Source organism: Aulostomus chinensis, chromosome 7, assembly GCF_037954235.1.
Source record: "Aulostomus chinensis isolate RoL2024-O1b breed Wild chromosome 7, RoL_Achi_v1.0, whole genome shotgun sequence".
In the NCBI taxonomy this organism is placed as follows: Eukaryota; Metazoa; Chordata; class Actinopteri; order Syngnathiformes; family Aulostomidae; genus Aulostomus; species Aulostomus chinensis.
This window is the reverse complement of record NC_141326.1, coordinates 12,239,876-12,252,634: the sequence shown is the minus strand read 5'-3', so window position 1 is coordinate 12,252,634 and position 12,759 is coordinate 12,239,876. Positions and strand designations below refer to the sequence as shown.

Here is a 12,759-nt window from a genome sequence, read left to right as displayed (position 1 = left end):
CAACATGCTATACTGTTAGCATGTAGCTACATTTGTTCGTCAAAAACAGTCAGCAGCTTGTGCTATGCGGCAGGGTAATTTTCTTTAACAACAACAACAACAACAACATACAACTGAAGGGATTGTTAACCAAAAAAAAAAAAAAAAAAAAAAAAGGTCGAGCTGTGTAAACTGGGTTTGTAATATCAATTCAGTTAATAACCCGGAACAGCAGGCGCAGGATTAGCCTTTGGGATGTTTTATAGCAGGCTAATGAGTGTTAACATGCTAACATTAGCAGAGACAATAATGAGAGCAAATGTTTTGATTTGACAAAAAAAAAAGTTCCGATGGACATACCAGATTCATTAAATTAAGCCGTTGGTGTGTCTGGTTTCCATGGGAACGCAACACTATAATGACTATGTGTTATCTGGTGAACCATACTGTGGTACATATACTGATATCCTGCTAGTACATGTACTTAAATTTGCATGTTTATCATGCAATCAAAGACGACAACACAACTACAAAGATGTTTTATTTGAAGGAATTGAAAATAGTTGTAAATATTCAAGTAGTTGATGCTGAATTTAATTACTAATTCATTGGTTTGCAATTTTTTTTTTTTGTTCAGACAGTCGGCTGGTCGCTTCATAGAAACATGACATTGAAAGGGGGAGACTGTTGGTTCAAAATTTTCATGAGAATGATCTAAAAGGAAGAAATCAGTTTTTTGTAAAGTGCAAAACATGATTGACTCATGTGGACATTCTGTTGGTGATCTACGACTAGTGTGTGTGTGTGTGTGTGTGTGTGTGTGTGTGTGTGTGTGTGTGTTTTACCCAGCTTAAAATAGTTGCAGCCCTATTTTTATTGCAAGTAGGCTACGATTGATTTGTGATCCTCGTTTCTGTGAAAATCTAAAAACGTTATTTTCAGATGCAGAAAATGAAATGTTTGAAAAGCTGTGAAAATATTGTTACACTTCTCATTACTAAGCGGGACCAACATGATGAACGTGAGTTGTTATTGATGCTTTTTTTTATTATTTTATGTGGGATCTGATATACCAAAGCAAATACTGTGATATACATCTAAATTGGAGAAGAAAAAAAAACTTTGGAAACTGTTGCTAATCATTTTCTCCTGCTTCATCCTGCCCTACAGCACGCCAGGCCCACACATGACGACAAGCAACACAACACAACACTTTTGGATTTGGAAGCAAATCTTTTAAAATCTGCAAACAAACATTTTGGATTCCAATGAATGCATTTTTTAATCAGAAATCTGTTTTTACGTCCAATAAAACATCCTTTTGACATAGATGTGGAAGGTTTTTGATGCCAAATTACCTTTTTCTGACAGCAAAACATGTTTGATTGTGCAATTAAGATACAAAAGCCAACCTATATTCATGTCCTTTTGATTAGCAGCAGAAAATAAGTACAGAAATTAGAGCTGTGCAACAAAAATATGAATAAATAAAAATAAAATAAGCTCTTGATATTGATATTGTATCACAGTATATTGTGGTAAAATCATATTGGGACTTATGTATGTTATGGCATTTTATTCAGCTCCATTTTGAAAATTTCTGGAAATGATGAAGATTTTTGCAATATATATCACATCATACACCAACATGTTACGATACAGATCAAGTAGTGACCCGTTTGTCACGATCGGTATGATGAGGCTGCTAATAGCCGGCGCTCTAACACAAGCACTTATTATGTTCCTTTTTACGTGACGTGTATTAATTCAGCCAACTGTGACACGGAGCTATCGGCCAAAAAAAAAAAGCAGTCCCCGTAAACAAGCTGCTAAACTGAGTCCTGCTACATCCACCAGCTTCCAAGACGTTTCACATGCTGGAACGCATTCAGCACGCTGGTCTAGCGAGGGCGTGATAGGCAGACATCCAAAAAGCCTCTAACAAGGTGTGTTGATAAAACATTGGGTTTGGCTTTGTGGAAAATGTCAGATGTGTTGATAAAAACAGAGGAGGAAATAAAGGCTTTTTAAAAAATATTTTGGCATTATTCTGATGAATGATAAACAATTACAGTTAATTACATGAGGCAGGAGTTGTATTGTAGTAAATAATTACAAGGCGGCTATGATTTTTCAAGCCTCCTTCAGGTAAATCCTGCTGTTTAGGGAAGGCCCGATTGCCTAAAAATAGATCTTATTGTGGTTCTCGCCAAGTAGAGGTCACGTTGTTGTGTTTATTTATTTATTTTAATTTACTTCTGTCCACAGTGATGTGTATGATGACAGCTAGGCCTGGTAGGCTGAGTGGGCCCAGCAGCTGATCAGCAGGACCTACAGACCACCTCAACAACGGACGGAAATATCCTGACCTTTTAGAACAATTATCAACACAATATTGTTGAAAAAACACACAATCAGAGCAGCCACCTTTCCATCTGAAAAGCAACATAAACACCTGTGTGTATGACACTGCAGGTTGCTGTAGAATGGTTTCATGTCAGTCAGCTAGCAGGCCCCTAACACACTCCTGCTGATGGGTTTGACTCCTGAACACCGGGAGTCCAAAATTTGTATTTTATCATTTAAAATCAGACTTAAAAACTTATGCTAAACGACCCCAATGACCCCCCCCCCCCACACACACACACCAGGAATGAGGCTACAAAGGTGTGTTAGCTACAAGGAAGTGAAGGGAGGGTGTGAGTGCATAATAATTCCACTGTTATCAACAGTGAATGACACGCTGTTTCATGAACTGCGTCAAAAACAGACTGTGCGTAATCTCGGTGCGTCCTCTGCGTTCAGACAAGAAAAGACAAACACCAAAGCTGCCTGTGGAATGTGAAACGCAGCATATTATGTAGTGTGTGTCACACACACACACACACACACACACACACACACACACACACACACACACACACACACACACACACACAAGCGGTTTGAGAGAGCTACTCACCGTGGCCGAGGTCAGGCTGCTGTCTGTGAGCGTGAGGTGATGCGGCTCCCATCTCCGCAAGAACTTGGAGGTGAGGATCTTGCTGAGGAAGGTGCGGGGGTGTTTGACCACGCACACCTGGATGTCCCCCTCGTGAAGCAGCTTGTAGCGCATCCCACTGCTGCTGCAGTGTTGCAGGGACCTTTTGCACGGCCCTGCGCCCAGTTTAGTGTTATTATTCCCCTCCGACATCTCCCCCAGCAGAGGTTTATTCTCCTCGCACTGATAAAACTGGTTGTTGTGCAGCTCGTTACCCCCGCCGCCGCCGCCGCTGTTGAAATCCATAGTTAGGTAATCCAACTGTTTATTGTTTCCAAATGTTTCTCTCGGGGAAGAGGGTGAACGCGTCGCAAGGATATAAGAATCCTACATGTATTTAGGGAACAGAAATGTCTGCTGTGATCGAGCTGTGGAGGGGGGGGGGGGTACCTATACCTACCGCTATAACACGACCTCAATGACTGTAGACACGGCCGAGACAGCCGCAGAAACGCCGCCGAATACAGTCTTATGGCAGGATATCCAGTCGGGGCAAGGCTTTTATGATACAGAGTAAATAATCCACCATTTTCCTCCCCGCACAATGCCCCATGAATTGTCTCCACGGTGCGCGTCTCGCCCCCCCTCCACCTCCACCACCACCGCCGAGCTATTCAATATGTTAGGGCCATGGCCTTATCCATTCCGTCCGCCCCTGTGCCAAACACAATAATCCACCGCGACAAACGCATGGGAAGGAAGAGAAAAGGTCCGAATATCCAATGGCGGCGTCTCTACGCTCCTCCGTGTGGTTTGGTGGTCATTACAAGCTCAATGGAACGGTTTCCTTTTATTCAGTCTTTTCCCCCTATCTTGGTGTAAAGGAGCCAGCTCTCTCCAGCAGCGCCGTGCCGATTGGTCGCCGCTCGTTCATGTGATACCGGACTGACGTCAATGGGGAGGCGAGCGGATGAGCCGTGTGTCTTTTGCGCTTGACTGTCTGCCGAGGGCTCTCTCTCTCTCTCTCTCTCTCTCTCTCTCTCTCTCTCTCTCTCTCTCTCCTCACCTCACCCTCCTCACCCCTTCAACTCCCTCCCCTGCGCCCAGAGACATGGAGGAGGGCACAGCGACTTCATGCGAATCCAGCCCTTTTCCTTTCACTGGAAATGATGCTGCTCGCCTCGCAGTTTTCCTCATTTAACATGAAACTACGCGCTTCTCTCACAAACTCTCTTGACTTCTATCGAAGTTTCCTGTTGAAAAGATCCTGTAATTTCAAGAAAAATAGCCCATATTTTGTTTCCCTTATAATCAACCATTCCCCCCCAAAGTATCAACTTTTCTCAAACAAAATAATTATGATTTATCAGTGGGAATTCTTACCTTTCATATTTCATGTATCTAATTTAAAAGGTTTCCACATTCTTGCATCTTTATCTGCCGAGTCAGAGTTTATAAGGGGATCCAAAGCAGAGGCGGAACTGGAGTTGTGTATCTATGAGGTGGCCAAGGCCTCAGCAGGGGACACCTGGGGTTGTCAAGCAATATCTTGACAGGAGGGCCAATGTGAACGGACACTTGAATGTGCTCAGAAATGGTGGACGAGCAGCGAAGACAACGAGATGCAGCCTGGCCAGTTTGCTTGTGCTAGCTGGCGGTTAGCTTGGTTAACTATTGTTTCGCTTGTCTTAGTGGGTGTTTAGCATGTGTTACCTGGCAGATAGCTTGTCCTAGCTGGCAGACTCAGGTAAGCTGACTTCCTGTACAGAGAGAACACTTTAACAATTGTTTGTCATTGTCATGGATACAGTACTAACACACCAGATGTGATTGTGGTCAAAAGCCCTGAGGTCATGATTTCCCGTAATGATGTCCGCTCCACTATTCAAAGGAACACAAGCTAACTTATGAATCAGCCTGTGCTCATTCGATCCCCAAGAATCTGCCAGTATTTGTGCCCAGCTCTTTTTTTTGTTCTTAATTAAATTTTGGTGTGATGACATCCATTTATCCGTTTTCTTCCACTTAACCTGTTGAGTCCCGGGATGGAGGTGGGGCTGGAGCCTAGAGGCTGGATCCACCCTGGAAGGGCCAACACATATAGACAGACAACCATTCACACTCACAGTCACACCTACGGTCAATTTAGAGTATCAATCAGCCTCGTCCCCTCTTGATGTCTTTGGACTGTGGGAGGAAGCTGGAGTACCAGAGAGAACCCTCACAGGAACAGGGAGAACATGCACACAGAAAGATCCTGTGATGGAGCCAGGAGTTGAACCCAGAACCTTCTTGCTGACCACTGCACCACCGCGCTACCTGTGTGATGACATGTTATGTGTAATCCTGCTACTTCTCGTCTTTCAGTCATAATTTTTAGCTTCCCTTTTGTGATTGTTTAAACCAAATCAGTATAAAAGAAATATCGATGATTTGCTTATTCTAATATATACAGTGAAACATCCTGCTTTTTTCCAACAACACTATCAGGACCAGCAGACACCATGAGAAGCAGCTCCCAAAGTCCCTGTAATGTCCAAGTCAGTCTATGAATGAACAGAGCAGGTCATTGTCCTGGCAATACATGGTGAGCCTGGTGAAACCATCCATATGTGGTGTCCATCTGTAAGCTGATCTGGGTCCTGATCAATCTAGAACCACCATGAGAGGACCAAGTGCTTGCCTTGACAGAGAGGCTCCTTCAGTCGATCAGTGTAATAAACATGTGATGCTGTTACAGGCTGCAAAAATAAGAAGAATGGCAAAAATGTGTTTTCCAAAGAGAAACTCCATTTGTGCATACTTTAAGAGTCCTTGACCCGATTTCGGCAATAGATGTACTTACAACTTTAATAATTCTACTAACTTTCCTGCTAGTTATTTTGAAAGATGCCATTTTTCTTCTATTCAGTTTTACCGATGGGGGCCTATCTTCAAGTCGAGTCAATTTTATTTGTGTCGCGCCAAATCACAACAAAAGTTCTCTCATGACTCTTTACTAGTGGAGCAGGTCTGGTACCTCGCTCCTTCAATGAATCTACACCCAACAATTCTCCATCAACAAGCACATCCTGAAACAGCGGTGACGAAAACCTTCCTTTCAACAGGCAGGAACATCAAGCAGACCCAGGATCAGTGGGGACGGCCTTCTGCTTTGACCGGTTGAGGGGAAAGAGAGCAGGACAGCGGGGCAGAGACAAAGACAGATAATGGAGGAAGACAGATATACAGAAGGAAAGAGAGGGACAGAGATAAAGAGAGAGAGAAAGGAGGAGAGACGGATGGAGAGACGGGGACGTGAGCAGGCTGGAAGGAGAAGGACGGCAAACTATAACAACAGCTAGCCACCAATGATCCCATCCACAGGTTCTAAACAAGCAGTCAGTTCCAGCATAATAAGAGCAATTATGTAGAAGCAAACAGAATACTGATACTAAAATGCTAATACAGTATTGAGAATACTGATATAAATACTACTAGGACCAATACTAATACTAATACTGATGCTCTTCACATTATCAACTCAAAGAGCCGGTGAGGAGCTACATTACTTTGACTGGCAGAAGAGCAGGCAATCCTGATTGGTTCCATTGCTTTCTAATTTCTCTTAGTTGTTCTAGAAAAAAAAAAAGAGTCCAGGTGTTGCTACAGAGCTCAACTTTTGGGCTGGGGAGATAAGAACGGTCTCACCAGGCTAAATGTTTCTACCGCGTGACCAGAACACGAATGCTCAAGGGTAAAGAAGATTGACCGTACAGAAGATGGCAAAAAACAGTGGAGAGGAGTTTTGTAAACTTGGATTCTATGCCAAAATCTTCTGAAAATTTAAGAGAACCGACATCACTGATTGTGCGTGACCGAGTGATAAATCCGTTATTTAAGGAGCAACGAAAGGCAAAAGACTGAGCCTGAGAAAGCCAGGCTGTGGGCCCACAGGTGAGAGTCAGGGAGGGCCACAGCCAGGTCTTCTGCTCCGAGTGTAACTGATGAGGAACAGAAGCTTCAGCAGCATCTCAAGGGTCTCGGGTCACAACAACAACAACAGGCACCTCTGAGGTTTCTACACATTCCCACTGGGAAGTTCTCCAAAAAGCTGGTTGCTTCCACTCCGCACGCAGTCCCCCGTTAGAGGGACCTTTCTGTTGCAACACTGCACTCCAGCCAGTATTGTTCTCAGGACAAGTTAGAACACGCCGAGCATGCCGGCGGCAGACGCTCCACTGTTGTGCGAAACGTCAATGAAAGACAGTCACTGATTACACTGATTAAGCCATAATGGAAATGTATATTTTTTTCGATACTTTTGGCCACCAAACACAAGTATTAAATGTTATTCCGTCTCTTGTAAAAATATGAATGATACCTTCTTTTAAGCTGAAAAGATTCTAAACATTTCAACTGGAACTTGACTGGCACAGTCAGTGCTCCTCAAGGTGACGTTACTCAACTGTTTTCTTTTAAATGTGGTATGATACCTGTAAAATATTAGTAATTACTGGAAGTTCCCTACAATAATGATAAAAAAAGTAGCAATCAGTGGTAGTTCTGATTTTTTTGACAATTTGCCAGGGGTGTGTGTGTGTATATTCAGAATGATTCACATCTGTGTGTGTGTGTGGATTCAGAATGATTCACATCTGTGTGTGTGTGTGAGTAATTGAAAAAAACCATTTTTATCACACACATTGCAATTTTTGTTTTTGTGTATATTTTTTTCATTCTAGTTAAAGTAGAGAATAGCCCAGAATGTTGCGACATTGGTGACTGTGAGTGCAGGGCGGAGTGTGTGTGTGTGTGTGTGTGTGAGTGTTTGGGGAGAGCTCATCTATGGCACCATGCCAGAACCACCGCTGGTCAGTGTGTTTGTTTATGCTAAAAACCAAAATAGCTGATGATGAAGTTGTGGTGAAAATAAAACATCACGTCCCCCCAAAATGGAGTTGTTGTTTCAGTGGATGAGCATTGTTGTGCTGATCAGTTTGGCCATGATTAGCGATGAATAATTATCTTTAGTAACCCCTCCCCCACCCACGTTCGTAAGGTCAGTTCATCACAAGAGCTGCCTCACTTTAACTGAATTACCTCTGAGGTGGTTGGATAATCCAGTTTAGTTAATCCCTCGTCTAGACTTATCCTGATTGATCCACGACACACACAGGACCGAAACACGAACCTCGTCTGTTCATCTTCAGCATTCATTCAAACGATCATGATTTCAACGCAGTATGAGGTTGTCATCGTGACTAAAGGGACAAAATGAGCATGTTTCATGAGGGTTTGGTGTTACACTTTATAAAGTCTATGGCAACATCAGCATTTTAGCGTTGGTGCTCACAGTCGCCAGAGGACGACTCACAATTGAGGTCTACGGTTTAGAAAAGCAAATCGATGTTGCATGTGACTTTGTTTTCAAGGTAACTGGCTGGACGGTGGTAGCACGCAGGAGAACACACACCAGCACGCTGCTTTTTAGCTTCACGTCTTTGTGCTGCAGTAGAAGAGCTTGGGCCGCACATCTGGAAACCCCTGTCTGCTCTTTTTGATACAGTATGATAATCATTTCGTCGCTAACGCCACTCTTACGAGAATGAAACTTCCTCAGCAACCCCACCCTCTGGTTGGTTGTTGTTCTTTACTCAGCTCTGTCTCTCTCACTTCATTATCGGGATTCTACGGCTCTGACGTGCTGCTGTCGTCTACATCTGGTTGATTCAAGTTTTTGTCGTTAATTCGGAAAGCAGCACGTTATAGCATAGGATAACCCTATCTTTCAGTATGTGTAAAAAAACAAAATGGACAGACGCTTATTTTCTGGAAGATATACAGTAAGTGTCTAAGAGAAGACCGTCCATACACAACAACACGTATGGTACAGATGCAAGAGTGCAGCCTAAATCCCTGTGTTCAACAAGACATAACATGTTAGGAAGTCGTAGGAAGTCTTAATTCATTGTGGTTTAGATTTATTGAGGTGCTGGAAACAATCTTCAGAGAAGTTGGTCATATCGACATGAGAACATCACACAGCTCTGAAAGAACACGAGCAGCACCTTCATGATGCCATTCTTCTGACCCCCGTCATCGCAGAACTGCTGGATCCGGAACGGTCTGAGATGATGCTGTCTTATCCTGCATCTCCATCCCTTTATGTTCTCTTTTGGACCTTACGAGAGAAGACCGAAGGGGCCCAAAATGTGCCAAGAAAATATCCCTCACAGCGTGACACCAGCAGCACCCTGATCCGTTGATACAAGCAGGATGGACCCATACTTCTGTAGCTTTGACTCCACGTTCTGACCCGTCCATGTGAGGGTCACACGAGGAATCCAGACTCATCAGACCAGGGGAACTTCCTATGACCAGTTTTGCTCGCATGTGATTTCCTGTCCAGATCCCAGATGGACTTCTGCATACTTCGACTTCAGCAAGTGGTCATTTGAGTTATTGTTGCATTTACAGGAGCAATAAATCTGGTCGTTCTCCCGCAACCTCTGCCATCATCAAGGCCTTTTCACATCGAGAACCTCTGCAACACACTCATCTGAGTCCTCTATCATCCCCTTGACCCAGGAGGACCTTCATTAGCCTCCATGTTTGAGGTTCTGATCCGCTAAATAAATGTTTGCTCGAACAAGCAGGTGAGCAGGTGGAGCTGACAAAGTGGCTTGGCAGTGAGGGATGCCCTGACAATGACACGCTTGTTTTAGGACTATTTCATTACAGTTTCAGACTTTTTATTTTGATGCCCACATCTGTTGTGTCCGGCGCAACTTTCTACCTGTTTTTTACGTCCTATCATCAACAAACAGCAATGTCTGTTCACCTGCTGGTCACCAACTGTATTATAAATATAATGTTCTGCTCTCCATTGTCAATGACCGACGTAAACACCTGCATAGAGGATAGACTTGACCTAGACCTAGATGTAAGTTTAGGTCAGGCTCTCAGAGCGACCAGCACTGGTGCTTTGTTGCATCATAACAAAAAGGAAAAATAAAAGGGGTGAGATGCAGGTCATCACTTTAGTGCTTTAATGTCTTTGATGTAACAGAGGACATTCAGGGGTTACACATAATAAAACTTCCTCATGTATCACTTACCAAAAAAAAAAAAAAAAAAAGCCGTCCCACACCCCAGCTTTCGCAACTCTTTTCAATTACCCTGTTATTTTTCCATATGGTGTGTTCAAGTGCATCACAGCACAGATGACGTACCAGCATGCGAGAACATGCTTTTCAGGATCAGAGAGAAGCTCCGAAACAAACTGTATTTACTGTAAATGAAACACGACGGAATTTAAAAAAAAACCAAACAAAAACAGGATGTTGGGTAAGAAGATGAAGAATCACGTCTGACAAAACAGGTAAATGTCATTTATACTTCAGCGGGTTGTTTTTTTCCCCCCTCCATGCTGGATTAACGAAGAGTAACTGACAAAACGCTACATTGCCCAAGAGAACAACAGTGACACGACGTAACGATTCTGTGATAATGGAAATATTGCAATTCATCTGCAACACATCACAACATCTGTGTCAGTGAAGGAGGAAAAATACCCTCAAAGAAGGGGAAAAAGCAGGTATTTATTCAGTGTATTGTGGTGAGATTAAACAAAGTGCATAGTCTTAACTCAGTGCCTCTAATACACATAGAATAAATAACTCTGGTGATGGGGGAACATATTTCAAAGGCCAGCTGTTTTCATAAAACAACAACAACAACAACAACAACAGCATTTGGTGCCAGTGTATCAGTAATGCAGCAAAATATATTTAGAGTATTAATACTTATTCCAACCCCAGAAATGAACTCTTTATGATTCAACTGTGATTCAACATTTTTCTGGTTTTCAGTTTTTGGATGTTCATTGTTTCAAGCTCAACAAAATCAACTGCATCAACAACACAACTTGAAAAACCTGCACAGGCACAAGTATTTTAAAAGATGACAAGTTTTGCAGGTTCTAATTGCAGTTATGCTCTGTTGATGTGACAGTTTGAGGGTCAGCTTGATGCAGTGTTGATAACTCTTTGGTCTGTTGACAGACTATCTGGTAGCACTTTCTGGCTGGAGGCATTGAGATTCAAATGGTGAAATTTTGATTCCAGAATCAATCTGTACATCAATTTCTAAAATTCTATGATTGTTATAGAAGTGATATACAAATCGAATCAAATATACTTGCTTGATCCGACAAGAGAAATTGTTGCAAGCACAGAAATATGAATATATAATATTTGTTGTCAAATCTTCAGACCATAATTAACTTCAATCCTCTCAATGTTATTTGTGTATATTGTATTCCTTTTCAAGATATCATGAGGTGTGTTTGTATCACAGCGTGAGCTGAGTGTGTGTGTGTGTGTGTGTGTTGTATGGGTTGCCTCTGAGCCACGGATAGACAGCAGCAGCTGGAAGTCACGCAGAACAAACGGGGTCAAGGGATGCCAAAACTGTCCTGACTGGAAAGCCGGGTCAAAGGTCGTGAAGGCAGCAAAACACACCCAATAACTGGAGAGTCACTTGCAGTAAAGTCTATTTCTGACCCAGCTGCACCAAAAGAGCTTCAACAACAATTAAAAACTGATAATCAAGTCAAGCACTTGTGCAACATTCAGTTGGTAAAGAGGGATATGCAGAGGAATCGTGTCCTTAAGTAGCAGCCACAGAGATGCTGCAGATACGAGGACGAAACAGTTGTTTTTATGTTGTTTTCACATCAGCTGATTTCTGTCATATTTAGTTTTAGAGCTTCCTCTAATAATTCAGTGATTTGAATCTAATTCACCTCAGTTCAATCCTCTCATAATTAAGTTACTGATGTTTTACATGTCCAGGATCACCGAAGCTTCTGCTTTTAATAGACTGTTATAAAAGATCAACCGTGACACATTAGCAGAGATATTCAGTAACAGCCTCAGAGCGACGTGCTGTTAAACTGTAGGGGCCCAACTGAATGTTGGTCATATATTTACTATCACTTACCACTGATTAAGATGTTTAATGACAAAAGCCAAAAATCTTTTTAGGAGAACAACACTTTATCGGAGAATTCAAGTCTGCTGTTTCACTTCACCCCTCATCCAAAACTCCTCCCTCTACGCACTTGGTAGCTCTATAAAAATGTCACAGCTTCCTCAATGACATAGTTTTTGGATCTGATAAATGAAATGTTTTTGGTGTCTCAGTCAGATCCACTGCTTTTGCCAAATATGGTCATCTTCATTAACAAAAAGCCAAGATGTGAGGCTTCAAAATGGGAATTCTAAAACAAAGGGTGTTGCCACGCCAACTATGTCCATACCTGATGCAGACATGCTCCTATGAACAAGTCATAAACCCGAATGCTGCCACATCTAAAAGGACAGTGTTTATGTTTTTGTCTGCTTTGCCACGATACATGATTACCACAATTGCATAAAATGACATCCACATTCTTTTCTAGTGACTTTGCATCAAATCTCACAAATTTTGTGATGTGGTCACCGTGCATCACACAAAACAAAAAATATATAGTTTTTACGCTACACATCAATTGTTGACTTATTTAAATGTGCAGCTTTGCAGATGAGGGGAGCCTCTGCTGGTACAAATGCTAAACTAAAGGATTAGCAGAGTACTGCACAATATTTACACGACCCAAAGTGGAACCACTGATTCAGACAACAAGACAGTGATTGAGAAGTCAAAAGACATCGGGCTCTACTGTGAAACCATCCATGCTTGCGACTGATCTGATATCTGTGATTGTCAATCTGGAGCTGCAGCAGTTGTTTCTGTATTAAAACCTACTTGCTAGC

The 12,759-nt window shown here is 42.4% G+C and overlaps 1 protein-coding gene across 1 annotated transcript in view; it reads right to left on the bottom strand.

Moving 5' to 3' along the window:
* The window catches only part of cmip (c-Maf inducing protein), a 41,499-nt gene extending 37,612 nt beyond the window's left edge, over positions 1-3,887 (bottom strand). The window contains exon 1 of the mRNA XM_086208468.1: positions 2,942-3,887. Within this exon, the coding sequence (XP_086064594.1) occupies positions 2,942-3,265 (324 nt within the window). The 5' untranslated portion in view covers positions 3,266-3,887. The remainder of the gene's footprint in view (positions 1-2,941) is intronic.
* Between the last annotated feature and the right edge of the window lie 8,872 nt (positions 3,888-12,759).